The sequence below is a fragment of the Amblyomma americanum genome, chromosome 3 (genome assembly GCF_052857255.1).
Source record: "Amblyomma americanum isolate KBUSLIRL-KWMA chromosome 3, ASM5285725v1, whole genome shotgun sequence".
Classification (NCBI taxonomy): Eukaryota; Metazoa; Arthropoda; class Arachnida; order Ixodida; family Ixodidae; genus Amblyomma; species Amblyomma americanum.
Window position 1 is genome coordinate 196,859,294 of NC_135499.1, and position 17,818 is coordinate 196,877,111.

The 17,818-nt window shown below is 47.2% G+C and overlaps 1 protein-coding gene across 2 annotated transcripts in view; it reads right to left on the reverse strand.

Moving 5' to 3' along the window:
- Window positions 1–17,818, reverse strand: part of LOC144125805 (uncharacterized) — a 75,256-nt gene that overhangs the window by 38,150 nt on the left and 19,288 nt on the right. For both annotated transcript variants that reach the window (XM_077659513.1, XM_077659514.1), the window contains 6 exons: window positions 17,236–17,382; window positions 13,219–13,287; window positions 10,255–10,531; window positions 5,700–5,774; window positions 2,830–3,043; window positions 637–724 (listed from right to left, as the gene is read on the reverse strand). In XM_077659513.1, coding sequence (XP_077515639.1) covers window positions 637–724; window positions 2,830–3,043; window positions 5,700–5,774; window positions 10,255–10,531; window positions 13,219–13,287; window positions 17,236–17,382 — 870 coding nt within the window. The remainder of the gene's footprint in view (window positions 1–636; window positions 725–2,829; window positions 3,044–5,699; window positions 5,775–10,254; window positions 10,532–13,218; window positions 13,288–17,235; window positions 17,383–17,818) is intronic.

Sequence of the window (17,818 nt, forward strand, 5' to 3'; positions counted from 1 at the left end):
CAAATGAGTCCCAGAGACACCAAAAGTTCGAAACACGCGGGCTATTTGTGGCAGAAAGAGCCTGCATACTGCTTCAGACGAAGCGCCTTTACGATAGCACCACCCATGTGACCTCTGTTGTATCAAGGCAGTGGTCTGCGCATTCTGAAATGCCCACTTGCTACAAAAGGCGCAATAATCCGATCAAAATCATCATCAGCATGACACTGACGCAGGCTGAATGCAAGGCAAGTGGACAGTGGGGGCGTGTATATTCGTGTGGCGATCTTGAGCTTTAGCCTAGCTCAACTAGGCTGCACTGAGACGCAGTTTTTTCGTTGCGTGGCACGCTTTGTTTACTTCTGTCCATACCTGTACATTGTTAAGTGCCTAGCAGATGACGCCACCCCTATAAATTTCGCATGGCAGCAGCAGAAGAATGCATCACTTAGGAGACTCGATCAAAGGCGAACACACACAGAACGAAAAGCACATATGGAGCATAAATGATGCCTACTAGTGTGGCAACCACCAACCGTAAATGCATGCCTGCATATATTGCCAATGACTGCAACCTCCCTCCTTCAAGAACCTTTCACGCCAGATTACTCACACGCATACCTTGTCAGCTGATCTTTTGTTTTATGGAACACCTACCTGTTGCTAGAGTCTCTAGTGTTGGCGGCGTCAGATCCCTTGGCACTGTGAAGAAGGATCTCAAGGCACTCCGTCTGACCTAAGGCTGCTGTAATAAGACAAATATCAAAAGAAAAAGCGAAATTTAGACTCTCCCATACATAACAATTAGCCCCACTCTATCAATTCTCAATGCAGCAGGCATGTCACATGCAATCTCTGATAAGTGTGATACAGTTAAACCTGGATGTAACTAATCTTCAAGCAGTGAATTCCTCGATATTACGAAGTCTCCCAATTCCCCGGTACCGCCCCCACTGAAGAATTTTGTGAATTCCACGCAACAAAAGTGTTGCAGTGGTCAACCTTGATATAATAAACTCGCCATGCCGGTTACCCATTAACTAGTGCTGCGTTACTTGAAATTTGGCCGAATCACATGACCATGATCCGCCATAAGACAAACATCTACGACAGCAACCAGCGAATGCAGTTGACACAATGCGCCATGATTCAGCGTGATTGATGCCTCTCCATGGCATTTCGGATGCACTGCATCTGATGCCGTAATTTCTCCGGCCTCATTCGCCCAGCATTCGGCCACGTGGCTGCATCGCGGATGCGTGATCGCACGTTCATACTACTGCCGGGGGAAGCTATGGCCCGAGTCGTATGCTATGCGAAATTCCAAATATGCCAATGCAGGCACCATCTACTTGCCTAAGTGGCACAAGGCATGTCGCCGTATACTAATCAGAGGACGCGCTACCCGCGATTTCTGGGACGAATCCTTGTGTAAACCACCCTAGCAACAGTGCTCATAGCACTCCTCCAGATGGAGGTGCGTCGTCGGCATGGGTCAGCTCAAGGAGATGTGTGCATACCTTCTTGCACCGCCAGATGCGCTGCCGAGTAAAGGCACGCGATGCATCTATCCTTGGAGAGAGCAGGCTTAAATAGAACTATTTATGACACGAGTACTTTTCATCTAAACATGCGAAAAGGTAGCAGAGAGGTGCGGGGAAGGCGTATCCCTAGGCCGAGATCGTGAGAGCAAGGAAATGGTGGCACCCTTCGAAGTGAAGGCTGATAAAAATGCTTCACGGTGCCGCTTTTCTCGTCACGGTATCTACAATTACTGGCTTTCATGTTTCCCGTAATTTTAACTGTCAAAGGGAGTAAACAATAAGGTATCACTTGCCTTGCAGTTCGTTTCCAGTGACACCACAACTACGAAAGTCAACATAGATGGAATGCTTGCCTCGGTCATGTTTGTAATTTAGTATTCTTATCTTTTTCGCTAACTTCGCCTTTTGTTACTTCCGTACGGCGAGTGCAGCATGGTTCCTGCTGCGGCGTGCTCATTTTCGCATCTGGGATTTGTTCTGTCACGTGCGCTCGTTGGCGACAAGCCAAACTGTGCAGCCGTCAAAGGCGGAGTTTGTAGACGCGGCTGCCACGCTGTGTGCATGATGTGTGCGACATTGAGAGCAGTGCAACTGCACGGAAGTGTCAGAACACATGTAAGACCATCAACTGCTTCCTCCAGCAGCTTATTTTCTTGAATTCTCGAACTTCACAATATTAAGAAAATATTCGTGATTTTCGAATCCTGCTATTCGCTTTGAAGCCCGAATCGAATACCGCATTGTTTGCTTCAATATTCGAAACTTTAGAATATTCGCACATCTCTATATATATCAGCCTTCTCTGTACAGAATTTCTTGAGAACTATATAAGAAAAAATTAGACCTAATGAACATCATGCCACCTTACATAACAGTTCCTTGATGTTGTGAAACACAAACTGGCTGCATGTCTCACAGAAAAAAAAGTTTTTTCTGCTCAACATTTTTTTTCCCTTATACTAGCACATTTTACAGTTTACATTTTACAATCCGCCCCCAAAAGAGCTCATGCAACTAGCCTCCTCCCCAGAGGAGTGGCAGAAGGCATTCAGGAGTGTAGACTATGATAAACAAGCCAGGCTAGCGGAATGGTCGGCAAAGGTTGCGACCCCTAGGGCCCCAACCTAGCCTCCCCTGGCCTGGCCTGGCCTCCCCATCCCCCTCCCCTTCTGTACAATAAAGTAGTTTCCTCACCCAAGTGGGCTATCGATGGGTATAGGCATGGGCAGGAAAGTGTGACAAGTGCAATGCTAGACTGAATAGCACAGTTTTCCACTCTGCTGGCTAGGTTCCTATGTTTCCTCACCTGCGGCATGTAGTGAGGTTGCTCCAGAGCGTGGATTGGGCCTCAGGGGCTGTGCACCGTGCTGCAGCAACAGGCGCAGGCAGTCAGTTTGGCCCAGCAGGGCACTCAGGGCCAGAGGGCTCCAGCCCTGCTCCTCTTCTGTACACTCCAGCACTTCTTCTGGGCACCCGACTGAGAGCAGCGCCCGCAGGGCGTCGCTATGTCCACCTGCCACCTGCACAACACATGTGACAGCATTGTCAGCTGTACTCAACAGCAACAAGAACAGGGTTGATCTGTCTACAAAAAAAATTAATGAGCAAATAAATAAACACTGGAAGGAAAAAGGGGACCAAAACAAGCTGCTCAGAACGGGAGTGGAAAAGAAATGGTGGAATCATGTGGAGAAAAAAATATTCACTAAACAAAGCTTAAAGCAATGCTATGGCACGGCAGTGAAATATAAAAAGCACAATGTGAACTAAAAAAAAAATATGTAACAGCCGGGAAAACGCAACAGTGAGGAAAGGTCCGAAAATGAATGAAAACATTGCAGCTTTGACTTGAAACAATTTATTTCCACAAAGTGATCTTAGAAAAAAAGTCGAGAATGGTGGATTGCCGTTTCTTTCACTCGCTGGAAAGCACCACGCATTACTAATAGCCTGGAAGGCCGCATTGCTGTCAGTGCCGCTTTGAGATGCGATGTACCTGCAGATGGGGGCCAAAGCCGCAGCGGCTTCTCTAAAGCTTGGATCTGCCAACCCCCTGGAATCATGCAACTCGTGCTCCTTGTCATCATCGCAGGTTTCACTCGCGACCGAGTTCGCAATGACCTCGGCGATGCTTTGGCACTCCGACGTCACGACAGCAGCATCCACGGCGACATAGTCGTCGTATGTGACTCCCGTGGCACCCAGTGCATTCATAACCTCAGTTAGCTCTTGATCACAAGAGGCTGCTTCCGACTCTTCAGCTTCCGCAGCAGTTTCCACTTCCTCATCCATGCGAAAGCCACACCACGCCAAGCTGTTGACTGCAGTCTACGCTGAAGCGATGTGGTGCATAGCATCAAGTACTGAAATGGTCGTAGGCTGCTCTCCATGATCAATATGCGTGAGGCAGTGCTTCTTGATGAACTTCCTGTAGGAATGCTTCAAGTCCTCTATTGCGTTTAGTACGTCCAGCTTTTCCTCAAGGAGAAGCACGTTCTGCTTGCGCGACGCCATCTAAGAACGCAAAGATCGTGGTTACAAGTTCGACCATGGCGAACATAGTTCGACATTCACGAGGGATGATGGCCATCTAGTGGTGGCCTCTCCAACTCGCGTGCGGCTTCTTACAGCCAGTTTCATAGCCAAGCCTGGCCAAGACCAGTCAGAAGTTAAAATGGCGGTTAGCGCGCATTGCCTGGGCGAATTCGGGGCACCAGGTTGCGACCTATCATACGGGAACGTTTTCACAGCTACAGCGTAACAACGGGGTTCCCAATACATTGAATCCTATCGGAGCTATGCCGGAACGGGATGAAAATGACATAACAGCCATGAAAACACAGCGCTGAGGAACGTAAGAGCGGGGCTCTACTCTATATTAAGAATGTGGTTTTTATTGTTTGTGTGAAAAGCATAGGCCACGGTGATACTATGATGCCAAAAGGGTTTTCCGAAATTGTAATATTTTAATCTGCTCCAACAATACTCGTTTCAGTCCCCAGTCCCAAAATGTAGTGGCAATTTTCAGCAGTGTAACCCAATTTGAAGCACTGCAACTCTACGCAGTGCGTCTCTATCGAATTATATTCCCCAGTAAGAATTGATCCTCTGGCTCTATTTTGGCACAATGATGTTTGCTCATCAACAAAAGACATTTATTTCACGACCAAAATACTGAATATTAAAATTTTCTTGCCACTTTGATGCAAAATCTTAACATCTACACCAAGAAAGACTGATTGCTATCATTTTGAAGTGAATGGTGACGTAGCCTGCCCTCTGGGTTCCGTGACCAAAGATTTGAAGACAATGCACGCAGTTTACCTGCGAAACTGGCCGGTGATGGTGATACCTGTATTTTCTTTCTTGTTCTTTTCTAGCTTACAACAGCTTCATTTTCAGTGAAGGTGGTCTTTGTGATTAGAACATGGTACCCCACTGACACATCATCATCATCATCATCAGGCTGACTACACCCACAGCAGGGCAAAGGCCCTTCCCATGTCTCTCCAATTAACCCTATCCTTTGCCAGCTGCGCCCACCGTATATCCGTAAACTTCTCCATCTCAACCGCCCACCTAACTTTCTGCTGTCCCCTGCTACGCTTGCCTTCAATTGGAATCCACTCCATAAAACTTAAGGACCAACGGTTATCTTGCCTTCGCATTACATGCCCTGCCCAAGCCCATTTCTTCCTCTTGATTTCGACTAGGATGTTTCATTGTTTCAACTGTTTCTATTGTTTCATGTGTGCATATTTTTACCCACAAGGTATGCTCTCCTGGAAGCAACAGATGATAACTGCCTGTGACACTCGGCATGACCATGGACATGTCGTTCTGCGAGCCAGGCTCCGACTGGAACCGTGGACATGCAGCACCTCAGCACTGCTAACTTTTCTTGTGCACTTGGCATTTGCACCAGAAAGGAGAAAACGTTCTGCTGCGCAAAAGCTAGAATAGAGTGCACCCATGCTAGCAGCACGTTTCCTGGTGGCAATGCGCCGCTAGCCTTAACATGCAGTTAAGGCTGCGTAATATAGCATAAAGTAGCTCTCAGTGAAACTTGCCAGCTGAATGGAAATATGCATGCATGGAGCAAAAACCCAAGACCCCCCCCATTTATAAGCTGCAAAAGAAAGATCAACAAAATATTGCGATTCATTCTCAACTTACAGCGAGGTGAAGTGGCGTCAATCCACTGCAAGACTTTGTTCTTCGGATATCTTCGGAAGTCATCACAGATAAAAGCTGCAGAATACATATAAAGCATCTGTAAGTAAAATCCTCCATACAACTTGTGGTTCAGCATTTAAAAAATTTTAATTATGACCCGAAAAAAATCTAATGCACAAATTATGTAACAATTCTATTCCAATTCCGTTCTATTTTTATGGTCTTCATTGTAGGCTGAAGTGATGTCTCAACCCACTTAAGCTGGGCATGGTACTGCTTTAGCAATTGCTGAGGAGTGAATGAACAGACAAACATAAATCGCATAATCTGCGCACTTTTTTTTTCTCAAAATTAAGGCTTCACAAACTGAGTGCACAAACTAATCGGAAGCTTTGCAAACCAACCTAAAAACCCTACAAAGGTTATAACGCGCAATGCATACCATATATTGCTGTGTACAAAGACAGCTGGTATACGCAAGACAGGTAAATGGTGTGAATTAACTCTTCTTACCGGAACCAATTTACAATTACAAACGAATTAACTTTCTTTCTTTCTGACACATGTAGCATGCATCCAGCCAGGATTGGGCACCAACATGTAGTGCACTACCTACAGCTATGACAAAACTATCTCCCTTTTTCAAAAAATTTTCAAAGTACAATGTAATAGGTATACCAAAATATAGCTTCACAAATGTACTTTTCAACATTATCAGTCTGAGCTAATTGTTTTTAAAAAAGCAGAAAAAAATGCAGAAAAACGAAAATTATATCCACCATACCATTCGTAATGATCTACTCACAAGAAAACTATAAAATGTAATACAGTGGTACCTCCTTACAGCAAACAGGTAAAAAAATGGTTTGATATAGACGAAATTCGGGTTATAAAATTTCTCCAGAAACTCATGCTAGAGAAGCAAATTTAATCAGTGAAAGAAGAGCAACCGGGAGAGGCCGGAAAAAAAAAAAAAGAGCGGCAAACGTCAACTAGGTTGGCTTCCCTGCAAAGCATTGTAGCATGCGATGGTGGCAGGCCAAGGCCAAACACCATCTAGGAGGATGGCTTCCTTGCATTACAGCGGTGCCATGTGCAAACTTGCGGACGCATGACGAAAGCTATTGTCGTTATCACCACCTCCGTTCCGTTCTGTGACAGTCGACGTGAGCAGAGGATGGCTGTGGAAAGCAACAACCGACCATGTGCACTTGTTCCGAGGCACTACCTACGGGTGCGAGAGGCGCAAACTGGTTCTGACTACTAGGCTAACAGCTTCTCTCAGCGCTACATCTTTTGTGGCGCTGTTGGCAAAAAGGAAATAAAGCATGAACCGTGGTGCTAACGCTTCCCGCACCACCACTAATCGTTTTTGTAGTGAGACGAAGCCTGCCACCCGCCATCTGGGCCGGCACAGCTTGACTCTCAGCAGTTCAATTTATTCGTTTTAGGCAAATCGCGTTCGATGCATAAAAGTAAAAAATGCATGTATTTGTCAAAAATATTTAGGAACAGTTTGATATAGCCAATAATTCATAATATTCGTGTTTGTTATATGTTTTATCGTCTTCAGTATCCATTTGCCTGCGAACGTAGGAACCACAATCCTCGACTTCGCACGTGCCGCGATGACATCATTCTGCGGGAAGTACGTCACCACGGCCAAATGCTCTTTACTACAGCCGTTTCTTGTAAAAAAAAAAAAGAAATCTTTACTATGGACAAAAAAATATGTACACTTGTCTACGGAAGGCGAAATGCTCAAAATGTCAAACCAACTTGCCCAGCAACACACCCTACTCAAATGGGACTGCAGTTTCACTTTACTATATCTGAGGGAGCCTCTAAACTTGAGACGCTGAAATTCCGCTCGAGTCGGCACATTGCGTTCGTGTGTTTTCGAATTTGTACTGTTCTTGAACGTCTTCCATCGCACACACCCCAGCCACACCCTCAGCTAACATAATACGAGGCGACATGCTGGAGAAGACTCCAAACAGGGACCTTCTACAACCTTCATGTCCTACATAAGATGTATCCAGAGCAGTATAGGGATACATGTCCGTGGTGCGGGGCAACCCCCACGTTATATCATATCACATGAGAATGTACACACAATGAAGCGTTCCGAAATAATAAAGACCCAAATGCGGAGCAGTGGGAGGACCGGCTAACCAGCAGCCAGCTTAAGGTCCAAAGGGACCTAGTGAGCCATGCATGCCGGATGGCCAGGGACAGTGGTGCCTTGAACTAGGGGCGCCAACCACGCTCAGCCTGGAAGACATCGGCAGTCTCCGGGCACGCAACCAAACCTCTCAATTGGAACAATAAAGTTTACTCTCTCTCTCTTTCCATCGCACGAACTTGAAAAGCAGTCAGAGTTCACGGAACTCATCTGTGCCGAGTCTTTCGTCTCAAATGCATAAAGACATAGCAGCAAAGCGTGTGGGGGCATACGGCTTCATGGAGACGGTGAGCGCGAGAGGAAATGGTGGAGCATTTCAAAGCGAGGTCAGCATACCTGCGGCAAAACGCACCGCAAACTTGAGTTTTCTATCGTAAACAACTGGCGTTTCAATGACAGGCAAGATGCCTCTCATTATATGCAAGCTACCTCAGAGTGCATATTGCCGGATACGATGCCGATTTTGGCTCTAGTCGCTAGGCCTAATGATGAAGGCCAATGCCGACGGAGCGCTTGCTTCAGCTGTTTCTCGGTTCTTAGTATTTCGCCATCTTCGCATCCTCGTTCCGGGCCCGTCGTACTGCGGGCACAGCACAGTTCCCACAGCAGCGTGTTCGCTTTTCCGTTTAGACTTGGTCCCAACCCGTGCGTTTATCAGCGACATGCCGAGGGTAGCACAGCCAGGCCTAGCTTGGAAAAGCGGTCGCAGCCCGCCGTCTGTGCACGTGTCGTGTGGTGAAGTTTAGTCATTAGGGGCTTTAGAACGTGTGCAACACAACTGACCTCTTCCTCCAGCATAAAAGCATTAGATGTGATTTTTTCGCTGAAATTTGATTTTCCGGACTGCCTGATTTTTCGGTCGAGAAAATCAGTCGTCGACTGTACATTAATAATCTGAGATTCGCTGGTGACACTACCTTGCTGAGTCACTCACGAGATGAATTGCAAAGCATGATCGATGATTTAGACAGGGAGAGCAAAACGGTGGGTCTATAAATTAGCATGCAGAAAACCAATGTAATGTTCAACAGCCTAGCAAGGGAACAACAGTTCACAATTGGAAGCGAGGTACTGGAAGTGGTAAGTAGAAATCTACTTAGGGCAGGTAGTGACAGCTGATCCGGATCGTGAGAGGGAAATAACTAGAAGGATAAGAATGGGGTGGAGCACATATGGCAGGTTCTCTCAGACCATGAATAGCAGTTTACCAATATCCCTCAAGAGTTTCAATATCCCTCAAAAGAAAAGTGTACAACAGCTGTATCTTGCCGGTACTCACCTACGGGGCAGAAACATGGAGGCTAACGAAAAGGGTTCAGCTTAAGGACACTGCAGCGAGCCATGGAAAGAAAATGATAGGTGTAACATTAAGAGACCGGAAGCGGGCAGAGTGGGTGAGAGAACAAACGCGGGTTAATGACATCTTAGTCGAAATCATGAAGAAGAAATGGGCTTGGGCACGGCAGTTGATGCGAAGGCAAGACAACCGCTCGTCCTTGAGGGTAACGGAGTGGTTTCCAAGAGAGGGCAAGCGTAGCAGGATGCAACAGAAGGTTAGTAGGTGGGAGGATGAGATTAAGAAGTTCCCAGGGATAGGGTGAGCGCAGCTGGCAAAGGGTCGGGTTAATTGGAGAGACATGGGAGAGGCCTTTGCCTTGCAGTATGTGTAGTCAGGCTGAAGATGATGATAATGGTGATGATGATGACTCCCTTAAGCTGCGTTTCCCAGACCAGGCCCGTTCCTATACAGGTGCACCACTGTAGTTCGTAGAAGCTTCGCTTCCTTTCCCTGATGGACCATGAAGAAACCTCAGCGTTTGTCCTCTTCATATCGCGTTCCCACAGAAACAGCCGTTGCGAATTCTAACGCGCCTTTTTTTTTTGTTCTTGGAGATGGTGGCGATGCTTCACCTCGTTGCATCGAGGCAATGGAGAAAAGCCATCACGGCGGGTGACTGTCGCAAAAAACGTCGCGTGCCCTCTCGTTCGGCCCACTTGTAGTTTGCACGTGTGTGGTTTGTCAACAAACGTATTATACAACCACAATTTGTCGAAATTTTAAACGTAGTAGCCGGGAAATCGTGTTTTCCGGGAACGTATTAACCAGGGAAAACATAATGCAACTCAATGAGACATTTTTTAACATCCGTGATTTTGATCGTACGAACTGGGATATCGCATGAACTCGGAACGTATCAATGAGGTTTTACTGTACTACACAGTAATGAACGTGACAAAGCCTCCAGCAACAATATGAAGACTTAAATTAGTTGTAGCACACTCCCACAAAACACTGCGCATTTACGATGTACACAATCGCGTGCATAGCACCTGAAAGTTAAAATAAGAGGCCATGGTGAGGCCACTCACAGTTGCAAGGGGGATCATGTGCCCTGTGGCTGCCAGGTGGTGCAGAGCCCCAAACCGTCGGTTGTCATGTGTCCCAGGCTGGGCACCGTGCTCAAGCAGAATGGCCAAGGCCCTGCCGTCGGGGTCCCCGGAGGTGGCTGCCATTTGGAGTGGGGTCCGCCCTTCAGCATCTGCCCGGTCCACATCTGAGCCAAGTGCTATCAGGGTACTCAAGCAGCTGCAGCAGCCTCCACCCTGCTGCTGGGGACCACCGGCTGCGCTGTAGTGCAGCGGAAGCCTGACCGACACAAAGGGATGGACAAGCAGTGAGAACCCTGTTGCACACCCGTCCTGCTGAGACTTCCGAATCCCAGTACAGTTGAAGCTCGCTACAACGAAACTGACGGGGCGCACGAAAAATTTTGTTGAAGCGAAATATCACTGAGGTGAAAACAGGCCAAAAACACTGTCAGGTTGGACAACACAGTCCGAAAACATCATTTATTTCCAACTAAGTCGGTCAGCTTCTTCTACTTGTTTTTTTTCTTGCCACGAGTGCCTTCACACGACTTTCGAACTCGGTGAGCAGTTGCATCGCGACGTCGTCATCGTGAGCACCAATAAATCTGCGGAGCACATTAAATGCTTCCATCACTTTTAGTGCAGATGGTGGTGCGAAATCCTCTACATCGCTGTCATCATCAGATGATGCGTCACTGTAACGAACACCCTCAATTATAGCTTCATCACTCAGCTCCTCGGAAGAAAGGAACTTCCACTTCCTAGACAAAGTCACCATGCTTGCGTCGATTGCAGCGCACAAGCAAGAGTGAAAAAAACTAGGGCAAACGCGCTGCTGCTGTTGCCAGGCTGCTGCGTTCTTTGGCGACGGATTGGTTGCGGCTCTGGCTTGGAAGAAAACGGGAGCTTGCACCCGCGCTTTGTCACAAGGCAGCCAGCCCGATTGTCATCACCACCAAGCAATGGCAGTCTTCATGCGCGTTTGAATGAGAGGATCAATTGGCTCCAGCAAAAGTTTTGTGAAACAAAGCAGCGTGGACCTACGGAAGTACAGTACACAGATGGGCGGCGATATGCTTGTTTTATTGTAAGACAGATGTTTAAATCCAACTTCGCATAGCAAAAATTTCATTGAAGCGGAAACGTGCCCCAAAATTGGTTCGTTGTGATGAGAAATATGTTCTATTACTTTCTATGGCGAGCTGACAAGGAATTGGAAATATTTCATTGCAGCGAAAATTTCGTTGAGCGACTTTTGTTGTAGCGGGGTTCGACTGTACACAGCAAATGCTACCTTCCGAAAGGTGCTGCTGCAACAGCGAAGTACTCTCGGTTATCGGCATTAGAATCATTGGAGTAAAATCCATAGCAGTTCCCAGCACACTGGACAGATTTTTCGGGCACTGTCCTGCCCCAGCCAGGTCTTAATCTGCTTCCGCCGGGGCTTGTGGGCGGGTTTGTTCATCACGAGGTGAAGGTGGCTTTGGAGTCTGCTTGGAATGGGCAACAGCGGCCAGTGTTTCAAGACTGACAAGGGGTCTAACCTTGGCAAAAAAGGAGAAAACTGCAGCACACATTCGTGCTGTGCATTGTACGTCATCGTCTTCATCAACTTCCATCTGCTGAGTGAAGAAGTCAGATCAGCTTAACCTGAGTCTAATACCGTTGCCAGACGTGCCAACGACCCAGGAAAGCAAAAACATGAACAAACCGGGCTAAACGCATGCTTTTGCACGTCTACTCATTTTAGCTATGTTAAAACCCTACCCCTTTCGTAGCTGACTAAAAGCTTTGCAAAACTGCAAGCACTGCGCAATAACATTCATACAATGGCGTAATCCAATGGGGCATTCATCGAAGCATTAGACATAGTAATGAATTCACCAGTCACTGCTTTCTCTCACAACACTGCTTGCTGCCAGTCAGCAAAGGTGCCCACAGCGAGTCTGCACTCACAGAAGGTGAAAAGTGATGTGTTTAGTTTGTGACAAGAAAATGGGTGTCTGTGCTGCTAATGATTCTGCTCCAGCCAACCTCCCCTGTAAAACCTGCAATTGTCCACGTCCTCATTCCTTCAAGGCTACTACAGTGAAACCACGTTATAGCGAACAAGTAAAAAATCTTAAAATGGTTCGCAATAGCCGAAATTCGTATTATAATATTTCGTCAGAAACACGCGCAACAATGGCGCAATTTAATAATTGAAGGGACAGCAATTCTGGTGATCTTAACTTGAGAGATGGAGAGACGTTTTTCCACGCTTTGGTGGCATTTCGAAGACACTTGCGGCTATTCCGAAGGCCGCAAACAACTGAGCGCCAGTTACTTTGGCTTCCCCGCACAGCACACAAGCGCAGGTTTAGCGCTGGCTGCGATGGCTTCCCCGCATCACAGCCGAGTCGCGTGAAGGCGGTACTTCAGATCGAAAGCTACTGCTGTTTTCACCACCTCCACAACAGCTGAAATGAGCACAGGATTGTTACTGCAAGCTTACAACCACCTGCGCTGCTGCTTCCATGGCGCTGTCGACGGATGCCAGAGGCGTGAACGTGTGCTGACTGCTGGACTGCAACCCTACACGCCGCTGTAGGTGAGCACGAGATAAAAGTGCAAACCTTGGTGAAAACGCTTGCTGTATCACCACCAGACACTTGTGCAGTGCGGTGAAGCCTGCCGCCTGCCATCCGAACGGGAACAGTTTAGTGCTGGAGAGTTCGCTATATCCATTTCACGGCCAGAACAAGCAATGTGTCACCTAAATCACGAATTTATAGGCGAGGAAGATGACACAAGTCAATGATACCAGCCAATTTTCGTGCACTGCCCTTGTATAATCATGGAAAGAGCACAACCCAGCTAACTTGCCTGCTGTATGAATAGCACAAAACAAGGGTGCACACTAATGATGTAGCCAACTGCATTAAGGACCTGCTGTCAATGTAAAATGATTGATTGGCCACTCACCTTCCATAACTATCACAGGCAAAGCAGTCGGCACCTCGACTAATGAGCAACGCCAAGGTTTCTTGATTGCTGCATTATAAAAGGACAGACCACAACAGTTTAAAACACTGCAACAACAATGTGCTCAGAGATAGAGAAAAAGATAAGGGTTAATGTTTTGCAGTATGCACATAAATGCAAAAGCTTACAGGCCATCGAATGCACTGCATCAGACCAAATGTGTCACGCTTATACACACATACCAGAAGGCTTGATAACAGAAGGCTTGCTTGATATGCACATTATGCTAGCCAAGCATAGCTATGCAAGAGTTTCTACGTTGGCACCTCAGGCAAGAAAAAAAAATTGTCAATTGAAAATGGTATGGTACATCATTAGCCAACTCAAACGCCTTCTTGGTTACCTGCCCAGTAAATCTATTATCATTCCCTACATATCAATAACGGGGCTCTGCTGAGAAAGTGATCCTCACCTTTCAAACAACTGTCCTGCAAAAAAGCAATTCCCACTGAACAGTCGACCACCAATACCTTTTATGCTAGGTCGCAATTATTTTCAGATCTTGATGCAATACGTTAGAAACAAAAGTATTTGTGACAAAAGTACATATCAGTACGTATTATGCAACACCAACTTAGCAATAACTGAAGCTCATTTTCAGGGCTACTTTCTCATTAAGGAAATTTTGTTCTGGGTAAGATAAGCTTGCATACGACTGAATACAGTCGAACCCGGATATATTGAATTCGACGGGGATCGGAAAATAGTTCGATATAGCGAAAATTCGATATACAGATATAGGCCAAAAAAGCACTCGCGATCATAAAAAATTGTGGCTTACCAATTGGAACAGCCGCGAATCACATAGCATGTGCACACAATATGAAAGCGCTTTATTTCACGGAAAAAAAATCACTAATTTTGGGCTGCTTTTTCCTCTGGGAAATGAAGTTTAAAACACTAGTTTCAATCTTCTCGAGACTGTCTAGGTGCGAGAGCCCAGTGCCTTCCATTTCGCCGCAGCAGCGCCGAATCAGGCTGAACGCTGACGCCAGTTCAGTGGCTGTGCACGGACGCGTTTCTTCAAAAACACAGTTGCCCTCGTTGTCGCTGGAATCACTGTCTTGAACGCCAGCTATTCCGGCCACAATGTCCTCATCAGCGAGGTCGGCTACCGCTTGAACTTCGCTGTCAGCGTTAATGAAGTCATCAACAGTAACTTCGGGCGGGACGGTGCCGGAAAAATTGGACAAGTCGCGGAACGCGTCCTCCAAGCACTCATCGTCATCTAAAGCTTCCGGACATTCATCTCTAGCCACTTCAAGGCCTGCCTTGCCGAAACAGTTGGCTACTGTGGCCTGCTTCACGTCGCCCCAAGCGCCGGTAATCATCTGGATCGCGCCAAGCAGGTCAATCTTGAGATCGGTTCCCATGCGGAGGTTTATGAGGAGCCGTTGAATAAGTCGCTTCCGATAGCCTACCTTGAATGCCTTTATGATACCCTGGTCGAGGGGCTGCAGTCTCGCTGTGGTGTTCGGCGGGAGAAACTTCAATTCGATGTGCTGCAGCTTACAAGTTGTTTGATGGGCCGAACAGTTGTCTACCAGAAGGCAAACTCGGCGGCCCAACTTGCCCAACTCAGCGTCCCAAGCCTGCAGCCATTCAACAAAAAGTTGACGTGTCATCCAGGCCTTCCTATTACAGCCGTAGCGGACGGGAAGCTGTTTACAGTTCTTGAAGCAGCGCGGTGACTTGCTCTTCCCGATCACGAATGGCCGTAGCTTGCACGAGCCGTCCATGTTGGCTGCAAGCAGCACCGACACACGCACTTTGCTCATTTTACCACCGTGGCATGTGGTTCCACGAAGAGCGAGTGTCTTATTCGGCAACATTTGCCAAAAGAGACCAGTTTCGTCTGCATTAAAGATTTCTGCAGGCGAAAACTTCTCAGTGATCTTCGGCCACTCCTCAGAAAGCCACTGCTGCATCTCCTGGCTGCTGACAGCCCCACTTTCGCCTGAAATGGCCTTTCCTACAATGCCGTGGCGGTTTTTAAACCGTTGCAGCCATCCAGTGCCACCGCAAAAGTTCTCTTCGCCAAGAGCCGTAGCAAACCATTTGGCCTTTTCGATTAAGGTCGGGCCATCCACGGGAATATTTTTCGCTCGGATTTCAAGAAACCACGTGTAGAGTGCCTTCTCCACTTTGTCAAAAGCAGCAGGGCGCACACGACACGCTCCCGAGCGACTTTCCTCACCTGCTTTAAGCTTGATGTCCTGCTTGTTCTTTAACAACGTACTTAAAGTACTCCGCGGAATGCCGAATGCGTCTGCCACGGAGGACTTCTTTTCTCCATTCTCGACACGCCGGATTACTTCAAGCTTTCTTGCAAAGTCCAGATTCTTCCTCTTTTTTATGTCCGCAGATGCCATAGCTCACCAGATGACTGCAATCACACACGGCACGTTGAAACAGAGGTACGCACAACAACACGCACGATGTGCAGATGGAGCAGTCCGAGCGAAGCCTGTTCGAGCGACAGTCAACGGGGCTGCGAAGGAACGACAAAGGGAAAAGAAAGAAGAGAGCGGGGAAAAAGATCGGCCGTCGAAGGCGCTATGTTCGTTTTTTGAGCCCTCTCTGGCTCTCTCGTCTCCCCTGGCCCACGAGCGACCGTGCCGACCCTTCACTCTCTCTCTCTCCCTTTTCCCAGGAAGCGTGGCTTGGAAACGTTGCCGCGTCTCCATGCCGCACGCTCTCTTCGATGAGCTCCAATGCCCTTTCCCAATGCACACGCCGGCGGTAGAGGAGGAGCGAGAGAGCTCGCGCCGGTGGGGCGCAAGAACGGGGGAAAGGCTCTCCGTCTCCGTCGCTAGGCGACGGCCGCGCATGCGCAGAGGAGGAGCCTGCTGACTGACTCTGCGGAAAAGTTTACCTCTCAGGACCGGACACGAATGTCTTTGGGAAAAGCGCACCTTCCAGGGGCGCGGCGCAGCGCGCCGTTCGATATATCGAATGTCCAACGAAAATGGAATTCGATATACTACGCAATTGTCCTATACTTTTACATAGTATTTTCAAGGGGGTAATCTGTGTGTTCGATATAGCCAATAATTCGAAATATGCGGGTTCGATATATCCGGGTTCGACTGTACTAGCAGAGATATACCACATTTACTTGCACAACGGACGCACTTTTTAGAGCGCAGCTCTTAAGCGCCCGTTCCTGCTTTGAGCGGCGTCGCTGTCATCCCTCAGCGTAACAGAGCAAACGAGGAGCATACCGGAGGATGAAAGAGAGCAAGCACAGCAAAGGATGAAAGATAGCAACAGAGAAGAGAAACAGAGAAGGAAACAGAGAACAGAGAAGGAAACAGCAACAGAGAAGGAAAGCGGAGGAGGACGGTATGGCGGCGGCATGAAAACAGGTGCCATGGCAGTGACCTGTGGCGCACAGAATAGCGCATGCGAGGTTCAATGGTGGCGGATTGCTGTGTGCGTTGCCCAAGCCGAAACACAGAGCTGCCTTCGTTTGGCACTGTGTGTTCCTTATGTGGTCACCAGCGATTCAAGTACTACAGCAGCTGCATTCAAAATTTGTATTGCCTAGAAGTGTTTTTTTTCCCCCCGAGAAATTCACTAAAAGGAAATGGTGCATTCCTTGCATGGAGTAATGTAATTATGTTACAAAAATTTTGAAACAGTAAAATGAGAGCTTGCGTGAAATTCAATAACTGCAAATATTCGGTCGAACAGTCAAGTATTTGATATCTGATTCGATACCAATATAGGGTATTCGAAATCTTGAAGTATCTGTCTATAAAGCGAATAACTTACTTTTTATAGGATGGCATAGCAGTGCGTGCACAGCTACAAGTAACATCTACACAACAAAGCAATCATTAAGAGGCAGGTGGCTATCACAGGCGGTAAAACAGCCCAACTTCCATGCCGTCAAGTTGTGTGCAGCTCGGATGACTAAGCACCAAGCACCTATTGAATCAAGCCACCACTTACCCGCCATACGCAGCAAAATGTAGAGCTGTTCGTCCCTGGTCGTCCCTGGCATCAATCTTTGCACCAGCATGTAGGAGCTTGCGGCAGCAGTCAGTATATCCACCCAGGGAAGCCATGTGCAACGGTGTCATGCCCAAAGAGCCATGACTGCGCAAGGAAGACACATGACTTTGCTGAGAGAAAGCTGGCAAATGCGAGGGATAAAGAAGGCACAAGCCACAGCAATCTGCAGCATCAATGTGCCCTTTTCCACTGAGTAAGAAGTTTCAACTGTGTAAAAAAAAAAAAAAAAAAGGAAGGCCATGTTTTTCACACATTCCATTGCCTGTTCACTGTTGTTTTCTTTGTTCCTACTCACAAAGAAAAATTTGTATTCCTGTTTCTGAAGTGCCAACTTCAAAATCCTATAACTCAACTTCTATGACAGGCAGGATGATAATTTTACCTTTATTGCATAGCTTTATGTCAAGATAATCCAATGGCATGCAATCTAACAAGTTCCCTGCAGCAGAATATTTTTAAAGCTTTCAGCAAAAAGTTACATAACATACTGCATAGTGCAGAAGGACTTGCTGTACATAAA